The sequence below is a fragment of the Temnothorax americanus genome, unplaced genomic scaffold (genome assembly GCF_048541705.1).
Source record: "Temnothorax americanus isolate GAGA-0224 unplaced genomic scaffold, ASM4854170v1 Scaffold55, whole genome shotgun sequence".
Lineage (NCBI taxonomy): Eukaryota > Metazoa > Arthropoda > Insecta > Hymenoptera > Formicidae > Temnothorax > Temnothorax americanus.
In genome coordinates this window covers 556,146-579,926 of record NW_027509705.1, presented here as the reverse complement: position 1 = coordinate 579,926, position 23,781 = coordinate 556,146, and the positions used below count along the sequence as shown (strand labels likewise).

General features: G+C 35.9%; 3 protein-coding genes and 1 long non-coding RNA gene across 8 annotated transcripts in view; 2 read left to right on the top strand and 2 right to left on the bottom strand.

Moving 5' to 3' along the window:
* The first annotated feature begins 600 nt into the window (after window positions 1-600).
* LOC143904608 (uncharacterized) lies at window positions 601-4,912 on the top strand. 2 transcript variants are annotated; one of them, XM_077419424.1, is made up of 10 exons: window positions 601-1,110; window positions 1,248-2,142; window positions 2,225-2,476; window positions 2,547-2,820; window positions 2,907-3,088; window positions 3,265-3,408; window positions 3,501-3,744; window positions 3,886-4,028; window positions 4,138-4,273; window positions 4,350-4,912. In XM_077419424.1, exons 2-10 carry the CDS (start codon window positions 1,249-1,251, stop codon window positions 4,529-4,531), a joined length of 2,451 nt encoding a protein of 816 aa, XP_077275550.1. In that variant the 5' UTR covers window positions 601-1,110; window position 1,248; the 3' UTR covers window positions 4,532-4,912. The 2 variants fall into 2 exon arrangements, with proteins under 2 accessions (XP_077275550.1, XP_077275549.1); XM_077419423.1 differs by having other exon boundaries at window positions 2,907-3,184.
* Window positions 4,913-4,941: 29 nt separating this feature from the next.
* On the bottom strand, window positions 4,942-8,552 carry Eif6 (eukaryotic translation initiation factor 6). Its single transcript, XM_077419425.1, has 6 exons — window positions 8,254-8,552; window positions 7,820-7,905; window positions 5,885-6,060; window positions 5,616-5,792; window positions 5,362-5,543; window positions 4,942-5,275 (listed from the first exon to the last, which is right to left on the bottom strand). The coding sequence occupies exons 1-6, from the start codon at window positions 8,358-8,360 to the stop codon at window positions 5,260-5,262; spliced, it is 744 nt and encodes a 247-aa protein (XP_077275551.1). The 5' UTR covers window positions 8,361-8,552; the 3' UTR covers window positions 4,942-5,259.
* Window positions 8,553-9,592: 1,040 nt separating this feature from the next.
* Window positions 9,593-23,781, top strand: part of LOC143904623 (uncharacterized) — an 84,161-nt gene continuing 69,972 nt past the window's right edge. Inside the window, exons 1-2 of the long non-coding RNA XR_013258994.1 lie at window positions 9,593-10,521; window positions 11,137-11,327. This is a non-coding gene — a long non-coding RNA (uncharacterized LOC143904623). The remainder of the gene's footprint in view (window positions 10,522-11,136; window positions 11,328-23,781) is intronic.
* The window catches only part of LOC143904621 (irregular chiasm C-roughest protein), a 214,705-nt gene continuing 203,357 nt past the window's right edge, over window positions 12,434-23,781 (bottom strand). The window contains exons 10-13 of one of the 4 annotated variants that reach the window (XM_077419437.1): window positions 22,833-23,020; window positions 22,355-22,488; window positions 21,546-21,771; window positions 12,434-13,126 (exon numbers count right to left, since the gene is read on the bottom strand). In XM_077419437.1, coding sequence (XP_077275563.1) covers window positions 13,025-13,126; window positions 21,546-21,771; window positions 22,355-22,488; window positions 22,833-23,020 — 650 coding nt within the window. In that variant the 3' untranslated portion in view covers window positions 12,434-13,024. Of the gene's footprint in view, window positions 13,127-16,290; window positions 20,485-21,545; window positions 21,772-22,354; window positions 22,489-22,832; window positions 23,021-23,781 lie in introns of those variants that run through there. The other 3 variants (XM_077419436.1, XM_077419435.1, XM_077419438.1) reach the window with 3 other exon arrangements.

Here is a 23,781-nt window from a genome sequence, read left to right as displayed (position 1 = left end):
AAATAAAAATGTGCGTAAACCCGCGTGTAATATGGGAGGCACAACATGGAGCAGCCAATCAGATCCGCTGCGCCGATCTTCCAAGTATCGTATGTATGTAACATACAAACATACATGAACAATTTTAATTTAAAAACAAATTTTAATATAATTAACAAAAAACAAAACAAATTATATATTAGTGTAAATATATATATATATATATATATATATTTAAGCTTAGTAATAAAAAAGAATACTTTTAGTGGTATTTTTCAAACTTTCAGATGAATGGATTATTCAAAAATTAAATATTGGAGTCGAAGTAAAAAATAATTTCCCGCAATAAAAATAAAGGACAAAATTGAGTTCTGAAAAAATAAATAAATAATTAGGACAACTACTCTTGAATAATATATCAATAAAGAACGAAATATTATTTAGAAATAAATTGTGCAAATATTTATCGATATTTGCATTAAAGTCTACTAGAAAATAAAAATCTTTTCCTGTCTTTTTTCCTATCGGGGATAAAAACCGGATTGCCGAAAAAAGTAATAACGATTCCGAGTGTACAGTGTACCGAGAATGCACGCTGCGTCGCGCGATTTGCATTCCGATGTGATCGGCGGTAGTTTCTATGATCGACGACTCGGAACTCGGAATATTTGCGAATAGAGCGATCGTCTTCGAGGCAATTGCGTCAACAAGTATAGGTAAAAACTAAAAGAGCGAAAAGCAGCGTGTGAAGTGTGAAGCGTTGAACGATGCGGCATACTAGTGCACACTCGTTTCCGACAATCAGCTGACTTCCGGTACCACCGCGAGATGTTGGGATGTTAGCGAGGTGTTTCGGCACTGTTTCGCCTGACACCTGACACGGAGAAGCGCTCTCTGGTTTTCTTCTTTCTCTCGCTTGGGCGAGGCGGTGTCTCCTTTTTCGCAGGACTCGCGCGAGTCCCGGGTCGCAGGCTCTTTTCTCTACGCAGCCCCGCAGTTCCGGCCGGAACGGTGCGCGATGTGGATCCCCGTCTAACCACGCAACGGAATCGCATCATTCCACAAGTTCGAGTTCGAGTTCCCCGTGCCGTCAGCCGATCTTCGGCGGGTGATCTCGCGTCGCGCCACATGGTAAGAGCGATTAAGAAGAAGAGAGTGAAGAGAGTAAGGTTTTTGTTTTCCCTGGCCGGGGAAAAAAAATGTATCCCTCGAAGGTGCCCTTCTGTCGTGCATGTATGTGTGTATGTGTAATGTGTATGCCTTTGTAGGATGTCGTGTGACACCGTCGCCGCCGGTCTCATCGTCGAGGACAATATGAATTTGGAGGGGAACGATGGCAGCGGAGGTCAGGGCAGAGCGGAGGTCAGAGTGGACGTCGGCCTGAAGAATGACAATCAATCCGCGGACCAAGGTACCGCCGTAATGTCCAAGGTGCAGCTGGAGAACGGGAGCGAGGAGCAGTTGAGGCTGAACAACAACAGCGGCGAGGGCAACGTCAGGCTCGCGCTGCCGCTGTCGTCCAGAGCCCCGGTCGTGCTCGCCAATGGAACGAAGTCCGTGCAAACCCCCGTGTCCGATTGTGCCAACTCTTTGGAGCAGAACGTTTCTCAAGATGTAAACATATCTTCCATGTTTGCAAACGCGACCGCCAATATCAAGCCTCAGACTGTAAACACCAATACCATTAATTGTCAATTGAAGCATAAGACTTTCACGAATGCGAGCTCGTTGAATCTGCCTAAATCCCAGATGCACTTGAATCTATCTTCCACTCAGGCAAATATACACCACAATCATAATTTGGGATCGGCCGTTCTTAATTCCGCCGCAGCTACCAGTGCTACGTTACATTCGAGTGTACCTATGTTAAACGTATCAGTAATGCCTCCTAATTTATCAACGATTAAATCCAATGACGACGTGGACATGAAAAATAATGTGGATTACGCATCTGCCATAGAGAAATGCCCTTCTAAGGTTTCTTGCAGTTCAGATTCTAGTCCGGAGGCTGATTGTTCATGGACATCAAAGTCCTACGGATCTAAACGTATACTGAATAATATAGGCGGTAGTATAGGTTCGACGAGTCAAGGGACTTGTTGTTTTTTGAGACCTAATATCAACGGCAGCAGAGAAGCCGCTGGTCCCAGTGGACTGCAGAACGTATGTTTTTTTATATACTAGCTCGTGTAGTCGAGTGTTTATATTTTTGTTCACAGAGAATTTAGAGTTTTCTTACTTTTAGACTTTGCAGAGAGAACAGGTAGAACGGTTGGATTCTAGCTCTGGAAACGAAGGAGATATGTCTGATGGAGAAGATTATTGTATCTATACTTATAAAGGAATCGACGATGTGATCCACTTAGATCAACAAGAAGAATTGAATCAGGACCATGCGGCGAATCAGGAAGCGGAGGGACAGAACCATAGTGGTAGGTCGAGTCCAGAAATGGATTTCCTAGAGATGGACTTTGATCCCGGGCCTTCCTGCGAACTGGTAAGATATTCGCTGTACGAGATGCTGTATGAGATCGAGTCGGATTATAATGCTTCTTCCTCCCTCGCAGGATACTGGAGATAGTGATTTGGCCTCTATAAACGAAGATATACAGAATATAGCGTTAGATAATATAGAACAAGACCCAGTGCTAAATGATCTGAGTAGCGGAAAAGTTGTGTCTAGACAGGGATTGGTAGCGATGCCGCAGACTTCGAAACAAACTGCACAACATGTTAATCATACTACTTTCCAACAATGCACAAGTAATCAATGTACAGTAGAACAAAGTGCAAAGCCAACTTATTCAGCTCCATGGATGCCTAGTACTAGCGCTGGAACTGGTAATCTCACAGCTACGGCTATCTTAGCGATGCAAGTTGTAGCCATATTATTGTACAAGATATTTCATGTTACGTGAAATTTACAGGAAGATGGGACAGCGCAACACTATATCGTAATACAGGTTGCCCGGTACGCGAATCTTACGGTTATCATAACACGAGTGGTGACCTTATATCGCCCAGTGATAACAGAGATTCGGATTCCGAATTATGGGCCGAGTCCACGACAGCGTCTCTCCCGGACAATTCCAATTTGAATGCCAGGAAGGTTAATCTCATTTCTACGCTTTATCATCGAATAATGGCTAAGAAACTAATGCTCAATAAGCATGCTGCGTTTAATCAAAGTGGTGATTCCAATCTGGTTAATATATTTACTCTTAAATAAATTTAAGGGTTGAGCGAACCATGTTTTATTAATTTTTAAACGCATTATTTGAATAGGAAAGTGAATTGTGTAACGAACGACTAGACGGATTACCACCAGTGGAGAAGGTAATGCTGTGGAGCGAACAGGAAGCTACGATAAAGCAAGTTACGCAAATTGGTACCTCTGCTTGTGGTGCTACATCCGCAATTAATGCTCTGGTAATAGCAAAGCATACAAATATATAAAAATTAGAAAATTTGCAAATTTGTACTATAATTTGATCGAGTCTCATATAAATAATCGTTTTTAGTTGGCCTTAAATATATCATTTTCCCTGGAAGTATTAGTGAAAGGTGTAAATACGAGATTAAGGGAGCTGGGTGTACCGCTACCGAGGTATCTCGTCAGTCGTTCAGTAGCAGGGGCAACTCATAAAGATATAGCACGAGGGATATCTTTATCCACGAATGGCGCAGCTGTAACAAAGTTTTTTGCATTTTATCCAGAGAGAAAAGTGTCATTATCCCATTGGTTACATTATTGGATTTCCAAGGGTGAGATTAAAGAATATGTTATTCTTCAAACGTACAGTTAGCTGTATAATACTATGATTTAAAATTTAAAATATACATTATCGAAGCATGTAACGAAAGTCAAAAGATGCAAGTACAAAATATTGTATTTCTACATTTCAGGTGCTGCACCAATCGCAACAATGAATTTACAACATTGCGGTGAAGGTTGCGATATACCGGACGCATGGCATCATCAAATGATATTCGGTGTAGGACAGGCTGGTATATATTTAACAAATCCCTTAGAATGTTTGCCTGAACAGGTTCGTATGATCGAATAATGCATAAATTACATAAATTTATCATCAGTCCAAGTAGCAACCGTCGCGAAATTAGTTTGACCGGAATTTTATTCTTGTGATATGATTTTAGCTTCTGTGGCACCAATTAATTAGTCCTAGTATTTTATTAATACGAAAAGCAGACGTTCTAGCGCATTGGAATGCAAATACAGATCTAACGCCACTTGCGACAATGGATCAAAAGTGGCGAAAACTGAATGTCCTTGGTATGTTATACATAATTTTTTTATGCATCACTTTTTATACATTGCGATAATTTTAATGAAACATTTGTGATAACAGGGCAAGTTGTAAATATGGTACGAGAATCAATGAGCCAAAGGCAACAACCTAATAGCACGACTACTGGAGCGACTCACATTCGCATTCCGGCATCTTACCAAGCAGGCATTACGTTGGTCATGTGTGCAGATTCCGCCGCAGCCACCGAATTGTTACACGCAGAACAACTACCACTGCTCTAGTCTTATCGATCAAAAATTAACAAACCGGACTGGCTCACTTGGTTTACAACAAATTTTATTAGCAGGCCAGTCCGTACAATGTTCTTACTCGTAGTTCATTTACTATGTAAACCAACAGGATGGAAATAATTTACATTTTTGACATGAAAACGCGTTTGTATTCAAAGAGAATATTATTGATTAAAATATATTTCAATAGAATATTTCTGTTTCATACGTAGTTGTATTCGATCGATTATCAAGCTACAGAGATTATATTCTTTATAGATATTTGTATAGTCGAAAGTAAGCTTACCTTGATATGTTCATTATACATATTGTTTCTATGAAGAGAATACGAGATATATAAGTAATATAGTACTTTGATTTTCCATTGCTTAATTTTTCTCCTTTATTCATATTCATTCGTCTTAAAAAAAAAAAAGAATGCCGCAATGCATGTAGTCACTAACTGCAAATTTATCTTACAACGGTATTCTATTACCCTATTAGTCAAATGTCTGAATAAACGAACACTATATTTCGTACAAATTTTAATATAGAGTATTTTAGCACACACATTATCTTATGTTGGAATCACGAAGAAGAGTTGTCGTAGATATGTTGACGAAAGAATAATTTTGTGCTGATATATAAAGCCATAAATATCGAGTTTTATGTACATATATGTAATGTATAGTCCAACATATATATATATACTTTTTCCGGTATTTTGAAGAAGTCCTGTTTTATAAGTCCGACATACTAAAATGAGATGAGAATTCTTGTTATACGAGAAATTGTTAATATAATCATACGCTACGTGTTTTTTTTTCTTTTTTTAGTTTTACCTTTCTATAAAAGGTGCGCGCATACTCGATGTAATAGAAGTTGGATTGGCTTCGTTAAGCTTGAAAACGCTCTCGATACGGGCGATTTCTGTCGAGGTTGTGTCCATGCCGCAAAAAGCAGCCCAATCATTTACAACCATACCGGCAGCAATCACATTACTGCCTCTATTCACCGTCCCAGTCTAGAAGAATACAATTACCACTTATAACTACATAGAAAATGTTGTGTTTTATCGTTTTATTATTTGTCTTACCGCAAGTGGCACTTGCAGAAGAGAGGACAACTCGTCTTGCTCCTGAATAGGCATATTTGGATGCACCAAACCTCCTTGATTAGATAAAATGGAATATGAACCGACGAGAACATTACTTGCGATGGTTTGTCTAAATACTTCCACATTTAGAGTATCAGCTAAAATTTCTTCAGTTTCCTTTAATCAAAGATACAAAAGTTTGAGTTAAAGCAGCGTATTTCAGTTACAAACTTAGTCCAATATAACAGAAAATACATAAAAAATATTACCTTATCCAGATCTGGATGAACTACAGCGACGTAATCATTACATGCTATTACATTGCCGAGAGCAGAGAGCCTTTCCTCCACTCTCTGCACTTTCACATTATCTGGTAAGGAATTTCGAATGTGTTGCAATTCTGTATCTGTTGTCGTATTTGGTACTAATAATCCATTCTTGTTCGCTATATTGCAAATATAAATACTTATGAGCAATATATATTATATGTTATATTAGAAAGATATAGGGGAAAAATGATCAATGCCCATCCGGAGTAATTTCGAGAAAAACGCAACTTTAAGTTTCTAGAAGGCAGTAAGAATATCGAAATACATAATAATATTTACTTAGCGTTTACATTGTATGTTAAACTCTGATGGTTCTTCTCCATGAGCGCATTTTCCCCCTGTATCCTTCATATATCTATAGATAAGAAAATTTTGATACTTTCAAAAAAATGTTTAATTTTTTATATGACATTGATTTTTCTTCCAACTTGGGAAGAAATGAGCACAAGCTATTAAAGAGGCTAAAAAGTTTCTGTGTACTTGACAACACAAGAAATTTCTTAAAGATCTTTATACTATTTTAGTTATTTTTATTATGTTTTCCAGTTTTTTCTACCCCTATATTTCATATATAATTCATTAAAATTTGATTGATCAGATCTCGTATTACACACATTTGAAATTTCGAAGAATTTGTACATACATAGAAGCTTTATAAAACTTGATCTGATCAACCAAATTTTAACCAATTATATATGAAATAGGGGTAGAAAAAAAAAGACTGGAAAATATAATAGAATTAAAAATAAATCGCTATCTCAAATATTTATAATATCGGGTTGATTTTTTTTATCGATAAAGTATTGTTTTAGTTTTTAAGTGGACAAGTATTTTTAGTATTTTTTAGTGAATGTATATAATTATTTACGCAGTCCCCAAAAGAGTTAAGTGTGAAATCAGAACCTTTGCTAACAAAGCTTCCTCTATGAGGAAGCCAAAACAAATAAATACCGATAATTATACCTCGAATAAAATAAAAACTTGCACACTTAGGAACTATGAGGAAGCAATGTGCAAGTTTCTACTTGCACAATTAAAAACTACGAGGAAACAATGTGCAAGTTTCTACTTGTTTATTTATTTATTATTTATTAGATAATATATATATATATATAATCAATTATTTTTATATAAATGTAAATGTTAGATAATAAGTAGATAAAAATAACTAAAAAAAAGTTTAAAATTTTTCAACAAATTCCTATTTATTATCCAATTGCATGTTTTGATTTGTTTTTATCTCATACGATTGACGCGTTCCAAAATGATAATATCAAAAATTTATAGTTCACATTACATATGCTAGAGATAAAGAGTGACTCATTGTGAAAATGGCTAACCGATAGTCCCAAGTTCGAGTTCCCGACATTATCTTATACACATCTTATAAAAGATACAAATCCTGAGGCTTATATTTTTTAAACCCAGGAGTCTGAAGGAAAGGAGGGCGAAAGCAGAATGGGTCTGGTGCAGAACACTAGACTAGAGCCGACAACAAAAACCAATAAGTCATTAAGAAACTTCTCTTACAATGAGATCCAGAGACCAACTTGAGGTCTGTTTTTTTATGGCTGAACTAATGTACATTCTCCGTACTTCAAGTGAGATAGGTATGTTTGAAATTTTATGAAAGCGAGAGGAGAGGTTCTAGTGTAATCCAGTGCAATAATAAAATAGGTCTGTTTTCCATCGTTAAACACTAGGTCAGAATTTATCTTTTTTACTCCACATTGGAAAGAAAAAGATAAACTCTACAACACAGAAAATAGGCCCATTACTACTTCATTAGTCAATATCCGGTTACTTAAGACTGCTCGAAAGTCCTTGGCAGCAGTATCTGTGCTTTGTCCATAAAAGTCATTTTAATATACTTGCCAACGCACAATCGACCTATGATGCGACATCCTGCTACTGATACATGAATAACTGGGATTGTCTCGGCTAATTCCGCCTCAAATACACTGCAATTACGTCAACAATGAAATATATTCATAGCATTACAGCAAAATGATATAGGATCATTAAAAATGACAGTAATATTTATACTTTTTATCAACATATTATATTATATTATAATATATATTCATATACTGAAGTACAATGCTTATCATTCCACTTTATCTTGCTTAATAATGTGCAATTATTTCAAGACACATTTCTGACATTATGGTGTAAAAATATTCGTATTCCGATATTATCGTGTTGAGTATTATTGTTGAATTAATAAGTGAAATTAATTAATTAATTAAAGAACGTCGACTGCCAGTGCCGATTTCGTGCGATTGCGTTATGGGTGACGTCACGCTTACCTGTAAAAGTTTTCGGAGCCGCCGATCGCGACCAAACAGTAGGAGTTCGTCAACTTGGAGAAGACGCCGATCTCGTTGTTGTTCTCGAATTGTACGCGTACTGCCATGACTGTGAGATCGTTGCGAGCTTTTACATCGGCGTGCTTGGGTCGAAGTATCGTGCGAATGCTCTCGGTAGTCTCGGTGTTCGTCGCGAACGACCGAACGTTAACCTCAAAAATTTATTCGCGGGCACGCACGAGCGCCACGGGCTGACGGACACGCGCATATAACGCCTACACGTATGTACACGGCGCTTCCGTGACTCTTCCGTCTCTTCCGTCACGCGGAACACGAGGGCCCGACGCGAGATGGCGCGCTCGACGGCGCGTCGATCGACTCCTTGAGCTTCGATAGCTCGCGATAATGCACGCGATTTAATATCAATATGGCGAACTAGCGAGTTCGACCAGAGACTCTGGTTCGACTTTCGAGACTGAAAAGGAAGAAGGGGGGAATAGTCGACTCTGATTAGTGGATTTCCTTACGATTTACGTCTTACGTCTTCCGTCGATTCGTGTGTCCAGGCCTTCAAGACCACTCAAGACTCAAGACTCACTTGAAATCGTATCTTTGCACGCGAACGGGACAGGACGATTTCATGCCGTGCGGAAATTTTTGCTGACAGTGCAGCGACGAGGATACGTTGCACTGATAGGTTTATACAGGAAAGCGAGATAAGCATCAGTTTGCGACGCGAAATTAAATAAAATTATACCCAGCCAGAAATAATTATAGTTAAATCGGCATCAATTCGTCATTGAATAGATGTTGAATAGTTGATATTTTTGTCTTTATAATCTTATTATAATATTTGGCCTATAATAGTTTACACCGATCTCTTGATACGCGCGTATCAAATATGATATATTTGAGCTAATCAGTAGCCAATAATCAAACTAATTTACTAGTTATTTACTATTTAATAACGCGTATATCAAGTAATCGTATCACATTTTGCACTTGTTTGGGACTGACATTGTTTTTTTACATATTTTTTGCTGGAATTCTTTTCATAATATGTTTTTCGGCATCGAAATCTGACATTACTTATATCAATTATTAATTTATTACCACATTTTGGACACTGTATTTCTTTAGCAATTATATAAATGATGCTCGATTAAATAACTAATGAATTTTTCTTTATTATGGGTTACAGCGAGAAACTTGTGTAAAATAATATAAATATATGTACTTTTCATATACCAACTATTCTCTGCTTTAACAAATTATTTCTGTGTAATTTGTTAAAGCAGAGAATAGTTAATTGGTATAGAAGAGCACAGATTTATATGTACTTTTTATATACCAACTATTCTCTGCTTAAAAATTTTTATTTCTGTTTTGTTAACTTCAACACGCTTAATATCTGTAACAGAAATAATTTGTGTTCAAAAATATTCTCTGTTGTAATCAAAACTACAAACTTGAAAACAATATATTAAATTTTATTATTTATTAATTGGATTAAAGTTTAGATCTAACATTTCCTTAAAATAAACGTGATAACTGTATGCACGCGGCTGCGTCGAATATGTCCTAATTCCTAAAAAGTATAAAAAACATAATAATTAATACTTATTTGATATATACTTATCAATTGAAATTACCTCGTGATTTAAATAGCTAAATCTATCTTTAATATTGCGCTTTCTTTCCGCTGTATACGCATTTTTCAACGTAAAAGCTAATATATTGTGCAAAAAAATCTTCGGATACTGCATTCAAGTAGGAAAAAGTGACAAGGATCATTCAATTGTGATCTTTGAGATTTTTATCCCAAAACATTTTTCGAATAAATTTGGGCCATGTTTTTGCATCGCCAACAACATCTTCAACCGTTATAGCCACGGATTGCTATTTAATTGCTCTACTGAATAGGACATTGTAAATATTTTTGAATTGCACACAACAATATATGATGTAATTGAGGTTGGGCGCTCAAGTACAACATCGACATCGACTACACATGTGACCAGCACGGAGCATGCGCATGTGGTCGCGGAGCATGTCCGAGTTGCTGCGCCGCATCGCGTCGGTATGACAGGTCTCATAACCTGATAGTCGTCAACTTTAACAGTTAATATCTCGCGTCGCGGGGTCGAGCGGGGCTTTTTTCTGCCAGATTCATTCGTTTTGTGCAAAAACGAATCGATTAAGCCTAATTTCATCGAAATCGGTGAGGAGGGAGCTCTCCTTCAGTTTTACCTTCTTAACTTTTAAACGGTATAGTGTATATGTGTATATAAATTTTGTGCTTTTCAATTTTGCATTGATCCAATGTAATGTTAGCCGAAATAGAAATTACAAAAATATTCACAATTTCTCAATTAACATTGTATATTATTTATATATATGTACGTTATGTAAAGACAATTATATGACGACATTGAAGATGAGAGACAAAAACATATTTTTCAATCAATATTCGACATCAACTATATTTATCGACGTCAATTCAACATCGATACAATAACTAATTATTTCTGGCTGAGTAATTTGTAAAAGCGATTATTGCGATACAACGTTATTACATTAGATTTGTTCTCTGTAGTTGAACTGACACACCGCACTCTAGTTCAGAGTTTATCTTTTTTACTCTACATTGGAAGGAAAAAGATAACTCTTAGCTATATAGTGCAGCCAGTTCAGCTACAAAGAACAAATCCATTTGTCATATCGACCGTATCGCTCGTTCGTTCGTGAGTCTCTCGGACTATGGAAATAAATAAATTTTTTGAACAGAAAACGAGCTCTTCTTATAATTCCTCGGTATTTTCTTTCGATATTTATTTTTATCTATTTATTATCATTTTCTAACGCGGCTTATCTTTTGTTCAGGATTAACATATCGGTAATCGCGAAGTTTCGTCCCGCATCTTTCTCATCGCTCCGCGAAATCTGGCTGCGATCTCGAGGTTGAAACCTAGATCTTGCAGTACTCGGATCTCGATCTTCTCTTCTATATTAATCAATTAATAAACTCTGCGACGTGTAACTGGACGTGATTCAACGGCGGGATGGTAGACAAAGTAAGTGGGAATGAATCGCAAATATATATATATATTTCATCCTTTCATTTCATATATACCTATATATAGAGGCAATAAGGTTTAAAATAAAGATATAAAATGATAGAATTTTTACTACTACTTTTCTATTAGGTTAATGCATATGAAACGTCGGATTTTCGCTAATTTGAAAATATTAATTGGTATCAGTATTTCAGTCATAGTAAGTTTATATACAATTTAATTGCTTATCATTGTATCGTTTACGCCTATTATATATTGTAATTATTGTGCTCATTTAAGCTTCTTTCAAAAACGAGTTTTGATTGTTTTGTTTAAAGTTCAAAATAAGCATGAATTCTAATGAAATTCGTATAATTTTCTTATGTAAATTCAAATTAGAAATTAGAAATCCTATCACATCCTTCTTATTCCCTGAATTTGTTGCCTACAAGCCATATTTTCACATTTGCATTATTTTCCGAAAAACAAAGTTAAAAAAATTAAAATAATGTCGAGAGAGAGAGAGAGAGAGAGAGAGAGCTGTAAAACAATCTATGGATTTTAAAAACATAAATTTAAAAAATATAGATTTTTTTAAAAATGGCATTTATTCATTGCAAAATCGTCGAAAGAAATGTATTGATGCCAATAGAGCTTCTTTTGATTAAATAAGCTATCTTCTTTAAAAAAATATATGTTTTAATTATTTATTAAAATATCCGACATATATTTCATATTAACTTAATACAACGATGACTATAAGTTCCATAACATCGTGTTAATAAACAACCTTAAAAAAATAATTTGTACAAATTTTTTATGAAATGAAAAGGTTAAAGTTTCGCAGGAACTAAAGCGTAATTTTATAAAAGAATCGTATTACTTTATAATGTGGCATAAATTTCGAATCTTTAGACTCTTTGAAGTGTAATATTTGTACAAATTCTGAAGTAATACAAACCAAGTGAGAAAAACGATAGTAAAATATAGAAATTGGATAGTAAGACGCAGGATTGTGGAATATACTTACATTAGTATAAGGAATTGACAAGCTATACTAATATAATAATTGTAAATCTATATTTATAATCGCGTAAAAGAATTCTTAATTTCCTGGAAATGGATTTAGGATCTAGGTGGTATTATAAATTTATTTACGTCAATAATGTTGAATATGTACTGACAGACAATCGACTTTTGCCGCATCGTAAGAGTATCGAATATTTCGCAGCTCACCACTCACGCACTTGCTTACTCTAAAGGTATCAATAAAAATAGCGATTGATGAAAATCATTGTTTTATTAACAATATCATCGTAAGCGTTATAAATATGCATAGTTCTCGTTTTGATTGGTTCTGGGGATCGTATCAATCGTTTTTATACTTCTGAGAAAATTGTCATCGAATGGCAATATATTGTTTAGCGAGAGACTCGTGTCGCTGTTGCGTCTTTTCGATCGAACGCCACGACGGATTCGCATAGAATAGCTCGCAATTGTTACATGCACATATGTATACGCGGCGGTTCTCCTAAATATGTATATTCCATACTCGTGATAAGAGAGGCTGATAGAAATATATTATAGAGCTACAGTTTTGCGTTTGATTTCGTGCCACACTCTGCGTCGTTCCCTCGTTCGCTCTTTTTACTATCCGCCTCGTTTTTTTCTCGTTTTCTATGTATATCGATACAAAATAAACGTCAGTAAAATCTTCAGTTGCTCGGCTTGAACGTCGTGTATTGCGGCAGCTTCTCGCTCTTGTAATGAGGCTTCAATGTCGCTAAGCGATCGGGTTTGAGAAACAGCTGCTCCCCCTGCACAATTTCCATCTTAGGATCTTAACCCTTATTGGTAGCTCGCAAATTTCCATCCGAATTAGCCCGCTGCTGCTCATCGAAATAGCTCGAATCTTGAATATTTATTACTGATTTCGGGTATTTGTCTCTTTCACGGAGGAACTACTACGCTTGAACAACTTGTTCTCGAATCGTTCCAAACTCATGTTTCTCTTTAAAAAGTGAAGATTATGTCTACAGAAAGTTTTGTGTGTGATAATGCCCTGCGCACAACAAAACACATATTAGAGAGAGAGAGAAACAAGAATAAATATTAAATATTTATAGGAATCTGAATTAGAAATAATAATTAGAGATAATAATTAAACGTAACGGATAATAGAAAAGAATAAAATATAAATATAAAAATAAAAGCTCACAGGATTAAAAATCAATTAACAACGAAAGAGCATCGAGCCGTAACTAGGTGTTAATGTTAATGTATTAGTCTAAGATCCCGACCTACATCGACCTTCACCCATCTGTTTTCCTAATATAAGGTATTTTTTATCAAACATAATGAATAAACAAACAAATTGCGGATGGGTTGCCTAATTAAATTAGCTCAAGGCTACCCTTAATTAAAAATAATTTAATTGAATTTTTTTTTATTTCTACACTCATTTGTATTCTCAAGACATTCAGTACCAATTGAAAGTACAAAGCATAAGTAGAAAGTAAAAGTTAGGTTGCCTATCGTTTACTGCTCCCTATTACCGGGTTGCCAGGTATAAACAGGTGAGTTGGTATTAATAATTTACACTCATCTGTATTCTTTAATTGACCTATACAAAAAATAAAGAAAATTTTATTGCGAACACAGTGGTATTAGGTTGCCTAAGCAAAGTCGATCAAGACTTGCGGTTGCCGCGCTTTAAAATCCGAATATTTGAGTAAACGAGCGGGGTGCGACAGAGAAGTGCTGAACGTACTATTCTATGCAATAGAGGAGAACGCAGCATAGCAGTGTGCGTGAAGTAGTTGCCGAGTGATAGAGAGTGCGCATGCTCTTTTCACCGTGCGATAGAGAAAGACAACTCTATCGCTCGAAATTTTTTTTGGAGTAATTACGCATTTATATATATCAGTATATATATTCTGTATTTGGAAACATTGTTTATAACCTCTATTCAAGTGAATTGTTATAGAAAAATGAAAAAGTGTTTTTTGTGCGGCTCAAACGATGCTATAATTGATTTTAATGATGAAACATTTAAGAATTGTTTCTTAAAATTTTTGTTTCGTAAAAAAAAAATTTTAAGTATTATGAGGTTCAATTAACCAAGGACGCAATTAATTCCTTAAAAAAAAAACACTTTTTCATTTTTTTATAACAATTCACTTGAATAGAGGTTATAAACAATACAGCATGTTTTCAAATACAGAATATATAGGTATACTGATATATATGAATGCGTAATTACTCCAAAAAAAATTTCGAGCGATAGAATTGTCTTTCTCTATCGCACGGTGAAAAGAACATGCGCACTCTCTTTCACTCGGCAATTACTTCACGCACAACTGCTATGCTGCGTCCTCCTCTATTGCATAGAATAGTACGTTCAGCACTTCTCTGTCGCATCCCGCTCGCTTACTCAAATATTCGGATTTTAAAGCGCGGCAACCGCAAGTCTTGATCGATTTTGCTTAGGCAACCTAATACCACTGTGTTCGCAGTAAAATTATCTTTATTTTTTGTATAGGTCAATTAAAGAATACAGATGAGTGTAAATTAGTAATACCAACTCACCTGTTTATACCTGGCAACCCGATAATAGGGAGCAGTAAACGATAGGCAACCTAACTTTTACTTTCTACTTATGCTTTGTACTTTCGATTGGTGCTGAATGTTTTGAGAATACAAATGAGTGTAGAAATAAAAAAAAACTTAATTAAATTATTTTTAATTAAGGGTAGCCTTGAGCTGATTTAATTAGGCAACCCATCCGCGATTTGTTTGTTTAATCATTATGTTTGATAAAAAATATCTTTTATTAGGAAAACAGATGGATGAAGGTCGATGTAGGTCGGGTTCTTGTACTATATTCACATATACATTCACATTAACATTAACACCTAGTTACGGCTCGATGCTCTTTCGTTGTTAATTAATAAAATATAAGATATAAATATAGGAGAATATTCTTTACATTTACATATAATATTTATTACAGGAATATTCCTGTATTTATATATCTTAATATTTAATATTTATTCTTATTCTCTTAAAATGTGCTTTATATTGTGCGCAGGGCAATTATGCGCATATATGTATAATCTCCATTTTCTTAAAAATATGATGTTAGCATGAAAATGAGTTTTCTTCGTTTAATAAAATATCACAGAAACGCATGGCGTTCAGCCAGTACGTTAATGTAGATTAATTCAGATTAATTTTACATAAATCCTCTTTAAAAATAACGAAATATTCGTGTACAAATGTATTATTTTGAATATGGTTCGACGTATAGAGCTGCAGAGGGCTAATGCGGACTTAATATGTACGAATGCATATACGCGCATAGTGCACGGACGGGGGAGCACGAATTGCTACCATAATGTTCTACGGGTTATTACTTGGCAGTCAGGGATAGAAACTAGCGTGGGTGCAATCTGTGCAATTCTAGGCGCGTCCGAAACGTGGCACGCGAGGACGTAAAGTTGCGGGGTTGTTCTACACTCTTGACAACACAGGTGTCAAATAATCCAGGCTACAGTTAGGTAGCAAATCCAGGATGGCAGGCAAGACCGAGACTAAGGAATTAAATAAAATACGTGTGTACGTATATGCGTATATGTAATAATGTAACAAGAAACGTACATGTTACACTGTACATAAATTTATAAGTACAAATATTGATAATTTAATTATCTTATTAATGTTGTTTTTATAAGAGATATGCGACGAGTCCAGACAGCACGCATGTCTAAAAATCTTAGCACGCGTGTTGTCTGGGAGACAAATGATTCTTACGATGATGAGATAAATGAACGAATAATTTCAAACGCGACAATGCTTATCGCATAATAACTTTTTTTTCCATTACAAAAATAAGATCAGAATATTGAAAAGAATTTCGGTCGTATATCTCGCAGTTATAGGATCGGGATATGTATGGGTGTGATGACAAATGGTACCCATATATGTATGATCACTTTTTAATGATGACAACTTTATACACGAAAGGGCACTCGGCACAACTTCTCGAAACTATTCTCGTATGCCGTACAATGAAGTCCCACATCGTTAATCCGATTACAAAGTCAATGGTGTTCGCCTCAGACTTAATTAATGACGATGATAACGAGAGGTATAATATATATTTAATCTTAGTAGGACGATCTCTCGAGGTAACGGCAAACAATAATGGTGCGTCGTATTTGAGTTTGGATGAAAGTATAATCGGTGGGGAAAGTTTCTCTGTACATAATCTCGTGAAGTGCAGGGTACATACAAAATGCAATTCCGACATGCTCGCTCATTGGTCGACACGTCCTGAAACGATCTGTACAGCTTTTGGCTCTCCCATTTTTTGTTTCTTTCTGAGAGTCTCCATTGAACCGATAAACTATTCGTATACGGCTACTATACAATTGTGTGAATCGAATCACTGTCGGCTGCCCAGTTGTTTGAACTACCCTCTTGCAACAGCGACGTATAGAAACGCATTGTCGTATAGCGTCGCAAACGTACACAGAAAAAATAACATTCTTATTTAAAGAATATCTTTATTTTTGACATGTAAATCTTAAAATGCGATTGTACAGTGTTAAACAAAGATAAATTACTTGTATCAAAAAATATTATATATATATTAATTTAATAAAGAAAAATATATTTTTATTATTATGCAGATATAATTTTTATTAATGGAAAACAAAAAATATTAGATAGAGAATAACTTTCAAATCAAAAATATTCATATTATAACGATAAAGACAGTTTAATCTTATTTTAAAATTCAATATTCTCTATGTGACACATCAACCCAAAATTCGAGTAAAGAAATTTTAGATGGTTAGTTTAAAATTTCGAAAATTGTTATAACTATATATTTTATTGTAATGCGATATTTTTTAATTTGACCATCAGCCATTGGCTCTCTCAATCTTTTATATCTATTTTGCGTAATTAATTAATGTAATTTTATCAATTAGAACGTTCTGAAGAAGACCAAGTAGGTCAAAACGTAAATGTCATATATACAATATATATATGCTTATTAAATTTTAATTTTAAACTAACATCTCAAATTTCTTTGCTCGAATTTTGGCCGTTTAACCTTCCTTAGCAATATGTTGACTCAATTTTATTATGTTACAATAAAGAAGAAGAAATCGGAAGAAGAAGACATTATTGTCATCAAAATATTCATATTGTATTCTTTACATGACAATTATAATATTCAAATTAAATTATAATATTCTTAAAATACAAGAATATAAAATTATTTAAGAAAATTTTTTATATTCTTGCTTATATATAAAACAATGATTGTGTTGATTTGAATATATTTGTCTTGATTAAAGACTAATTTTTTTCTGGGTACGTGGGCGATTACACATCGCTGTTAACGTCAAACTTTCATTAATTGGACGACGATTCGTACGTTAGATCGTAATCTAAACGGGTATACGTATGTATATGCGTATGTACATATGCACGTGTTCGATAGATAGCAACATATCGTCGTTAAATCGTAATGAGCATAGTTTCGATTACTAATTAGTACCTATGATACAAACACTCTTCAAACGGTGGTCTTCGATGGTTCGTTCGCAATTAGAGATGTGCGAATCAAGGATTTTTTATGTTGAAATCGAATCGAATCGAATTGAATCGACAAAATTTTATTCGAATCGAATTGAATCGACAAAATTTTATTCAAATCGAAGCGAATCGAGTACTTTTGAATCGAATCGTTGAAATGTAATTTTTAATTAACAATATAATTATTATTAAATTGAATTTTAACATGTAGGAAATAAGAGAATATTTTAAAAAATATGTGGAAAAATAATATTAATTATATAATATAAATTCTTTTTAAAGCAAAAAACATATTTAAATATTTAATACAAAACTAATGAAATGTATTTTATTTAATCGCATCAGTAACTGAAACAAATCGGCGAAAGATCAAAGTTAAATTATTATAATACTCTTATGTAATATCCAATAACATTATCCAATTATATACATACACTGAAAAAAAATTTCTGCATTTTAGTAAATATTAGTTTGCATACTGTGACTCCATTTACTAGAATGAAGAAAATTTTCCTTTTTATTGGTATATATTTTTCTCAGTGAATACACATATACCGATAAAAAGGAAAATTTTCTTCATTTTAGTAAATGGAGTCACAGTTGTATGCAAGTTAATATTTACTAAAATGCAGAAAATTTTTTATCAATGTAGAAATTAAAATAAAATAATATAGTTAATTAGTTTATTATCAATACTTATAGTTTACTATTTTTTTTACGCATATTCAAACTTTTACTTACAATTTATAATAAGGTCACAGGGCACGTCAAAAATTAGAAATAAACTTTTTGACTGCTACTTACTTAGCCGTTTAGTGAGCGGTTATAATATTGAATGTTACACCTATTAACATGATCGTACTTTTGCTTAATAACGGGAAATATGATTTTATAAAATTGACAATGTATATTATTAGTATATTAGTATTCGATCCATCTAGATTCAAAATTCGAAATTTTCGAATAGTTCGCACATCTCTATTCGCAATTATCAGAGTATATGACATCAACGGTCGAACGAAAGAAGAAGAAAAAACGAAGAATTACGTCTGCAATATCGATATCTGCTAATCGCGCCTACGATTTTTAAACGTGGCAGTATGGAGTAATGTATGGCAGTAACGGAGTTTTTCGCGTAACAATTAATTACAGCTATTCTCCTCTTATAATCCGTGTAAGTTTTCGAAAAACGATTGGATGATCTCGATGTGCGCGATCGGCCGTCCGTCATTAAGAGAGCTTGCTACTTGTGCGAGCGTAAAATTCGGCGATCTCGGTCGAGTTCAGTCTTACGTTCTTGAATCCCGCAGGACGCGCGGCTGCAGGGAATACACTCCTTTCTGGATGCAAGTGAAATCAGAACAGAAACGATCGAGATGAGCTATCCCGGCGAGAAGCGAAAGAGCTGTGAGTGAGACTCTCTCGGCGGGGAGATAGAATTGATATGGGAATTCAGTTTACGATTAAGCGTTTCAATTTCAGCCGTAATGAATTCCACTCAATTCAAGCCTAATCCGGTTACTTTTTACAAGGATGAGATGCGACTCACAGACTGAGAAATCTCGCGCGCGTTCAATCGACCGGCAAGAAAGAAGACCGTGGAGGGGGGGGCGGCATTATCGTCGACACGTTCTACTTATGTACACATCTATCTAAATTAAATTACAAACAAGGACACAGCGGTAATTGGCGGAGGGACACCCGGGACACTAGATGCAACCAAATGCATGCGTAATGCATTCTACCGAGCGCATAAATCACTCAAGCGACTATCGCGATCGGAGAACGTGATACGTTCGATGCTTGCGCGCGCCGCGCCGCGCGCCGTGTCACCGCATAAGTATTGTAATTTAACGTTGGATCGTCTAAAAACTTCTTGCGCGAGTAGTCGCTATAATGGATAGTGTGTCGTCTCCTGTATAATCGCATAGTTATACTATACAACGATCGTAACATCATAATAAACTTTAGCACGCGAAAAAATACGCGAGCAAGGATGGCGTACGCGTTAATTACTTTCATTGGTGTAAGGGGTCCCCAACCTGCGACCCCGGTCCGCTAAGAAATTTTGACGTTTTATATATATATAATTATATAATAATATCTATTATATAGATAATAATATATTATGCGGCTCACTCAGTCGTCGCTGCGTCGGACTTTTGTAATATAAAATTTTAAAATAAAGATACTTTGTTTTTATATGATTCGCAAAAATAAAGCTTATCCGGCTCGCCGGTCATTATACAAAGATTTGAATGTGGCCCTCTTGAGGAAAAAGGTTGGGGACCGTCTTGGTGTGTGAGATATCAACAAATTTTTTGACGACCCAGTAGATTGTGTCGGGTACATTAAAACGTAACGTGTGTCTATATTTATACATTTTCCACGTTGGTCGTGTGTGTGCGTGCGTGTGTGTGTCGGGAACAAATACAATATTTTATTTATATATAAAACCCTCGAGATCTTTCCGGGAGAAAAGGTGGAAAGTTTGCGCTCCTCGTTCCTTGCCTTTTTTAATCCGATTTAGCGTGTCCCGTTCTTCGTCCTGTAGAAGGAATTTTTCCTGCGCCAAGATTGTTCGCTCAATTGATTCAATTAATGAGTACATACGCCGGATGTGCGGGGCGCGTCAACATTAAAAAAAAGCCGTAAACCTTATATTTTCCTTCTCTATGTACGTTTTTACTTGACGAGCCCCCCCCCCCCGAAAGCAAACGGTTAAAAAAATAATAATAAATAAATGCAATAATCACGGAAAGACAACCCGATATATTAGAGAGAAGCATTAATATCGATGACCCATTGACGCAACGAGTTTAATCGCTTAATCCGGATGATTCGTTTCGCAATCGGGTCAAGCTGCATGCACTTGCAGTGTTGCGTTGCACGAATGCACTGATTAAATTTAAACGCACGTGTTTCGGTCAGGTATAGCTACTTTCGGACGAGTGCAGTAAAATAAGCAAGCGACTGAAAAAAAGAATCTTTGTCTAAAGCAGAATGGCTAATGCTCTGATAATGTGCTGACCGACGGTGCAGTAAAATCGAAGGAGAATACGAAGTCTCTGTGATAAGTGTCGATATATGCTCTATACGCTAATGAAAACGGTGAATTTTGCATAATGTTAGAGAAACTTAAAATAACTGCATTTTTTTATTTTACTCAAAGCTATACCCGATGTCTCTACAAAATCAAGATTTGATAACAAGAGAATTCATTTTTCAACAAAGGTTTTAACACACAACGTTCAAAATTCAATAAGATTCTTATTTCCATTGTAACTGTGCTTTTTAATAATGTAATCATACAATAAAAAACAAAACACTATATATATTATTGTATTAAAGAGTAATACAGTATTGAGAAACTTGTTGTGCAAAATGAGATCTACGACTAACACTTAATCACCGACTCCAAACGTGATCGAAGGGATCGTGTTGAAAAAATGATGCAAACTTTGCAATTCAGAAGCAACGGTATGCGACAAATAATCAAATGAAAAGCGAGAGAAGGGGAGGAAGAAAGAGAAAGAAAGAAAAAATAACGCCGGGTTTCGGCTACGCGCTCTGTACGAGAGTACAATTTTAATATTTTTTCCTATTCTATTTCCAATTTGGACTGACCTGCAATGTATATTGTCCGTGAGGCTGCCCATGGTGATGATGCCTCTGATAATGTTGCTGCTGGTGTTGCGGGTCGTGCTGATAACACTCCTGCTGGTATTGCTGCGACGGGACGGGCTTCAGAACGTGATTGGCTCGCTTCTCCGGGACGAACTGCTGACTCGTACGATCCATCGTATCCACTGCCAAGCGTGGATCCTCTATCATAGCGTTGGAAGCCTTTGTACTGTATGGAAACGGTGGGATATATCCCATCCCGGGGTTCGTTTCATTAGATGCTTTGTGTATATGTGTATACATTCTACGCGATACGCGAGGCAATGTCTTTCGGGATAATATTAAAGGGATTCTCTTATAACTCATTCAAATTGAAGAAAAACAATTTTAATTTAAATTTTGTCAAACATAAAATATCCCTTTGAAGAAAAACTTTGCTTCAAAAATAAGACGCAATCTTATAAATATTCTTCCCTTTTCTTAAGTTGAATGTTATTTAATAGATTTATTTATTATTTATTTTTTTATAAATAATTAATATCTAATTAATTATTATTTTTTTGCTTCTTTATTTTCTTATAACGTACATTATTTATTTACTCGGTATGTAGTAAGAGACGTAAAGATTTAAAAAAAAATTTATTTTTGGGACAAAAATCCCGTATGTCTGCGTATGCAAATTCACAGATACTCTCTCCATAGCGCGGTTCTGGTCAAATGTACACAATATTGGAGTATCGCACGTGATCCACGGCGGCGCCGTCTACCCGCCTAATAAATCACCCGCGCGCAACGTAATATCGCGTGCTTACCAATGCACTTGCTGCAGCGCCGGCACCGTGTTTCTGGCTACGCAGCATCTATCCGAACGTAGGAAACAAACGAATCCCATTATCAGTACCGAGAGCACCGTGAATCCGGCCACCGCGCCGATAACGAGCGGGATCTGGGGGACCAAGAAAAATATTCCGTGTGTGTGTGTGTGTGCATTGCGCGCCGAAATTCATCTCCCGCGAACATTGATTTGCCGGATTCCGGTAGTCGTTTAACACTTATTCCCGTGTACATATACGTCGATCACGTATAAAAATATAAAATTCGCAGTTCCTTTTGTCAGACCGTACATTTCACTTTGTGAAATCGACGAAGAATTTTCTTGACGTGTGAATACCTTTTCTGGTTTCGCCCGTGAAAAGAGCGCTTACGTTTTAGACAACGTTAGAAGTCTCGGGAAGAATACGCGTTCGTAAAGCATTACGGCTGCTACGCGGCGCGGCGCAACATATTTACCTGGCCGGGCTCATCGACTTTCAGCATGAGCGCTCGTCTGTCACTGCCACGATCGTTCTCCACGATAACATGATACAGCCTTTGATCCTCTTTCACTGTGCTTGTCAACTCTAAGATCGCTATGTAACAATCCTCCGAAGCCAGCGGTTCGAGATCGAGCGCGCGGTAGCGCGGCTCCAGAACTTCACCTGTCAATAATAGAAACGGCTCCATGCATATCTCCGCAATTTGGATTTAGTCTTTATTTCCGTTTCTATACGGAATAACTGAAATAAAATTTCGCAAAATAATGAACGTTCAATGCGCATCCCACGAGGAGAAGTAATGGAAAATAAATATAAACTATAACGATCAAATCGACGAAGCTATTGAAAAGCTAAAAAAAAAATAATAAATAAATATTAATAAATATAAAAATAATCCTATAAACATATAGGACGTATAAAAGTTCCAAAATACTTTACAGAACTTTAGATAACGTAAGTGTGAAGGGACTAATTAGTCGTCTGGCATCTCGGAAAATGACGGGTGCGAAAAATTCACAGAGTGAGAGAGAGCGCATCGATTTGGGCCTCGCAGGAAATTGGACGGATGTCTCAAGACCGAAGCGATCTCTCGTGGCTCGGGTTACGGGCGAATCAATTAACCGAGGGGGTAATTGCGAGTGGCATGGCGGGAGGATTGTCGATGAGGTACGCCGGTCGGTGGAGTGCCAATTATGTCGGAAAGCATTGAAAAAATGTGTACGAAAGAGCAACCGCCCGGAGAACGGTAAAGCTCGAGCGCTCTCTCCGCTGATTCAACGAAGGTATGAAGAAAAGTTTAACGGGGCTGCAGTTTCACCGAATGAAAAAGAAGAAAGAAGAGAAAGAAGCGTTAATAACTACGGCCGTTTGTAGTTACGTTCGTTTGTAATATTCGAAACAAAAATAGAACCAAAAAAAGTTTG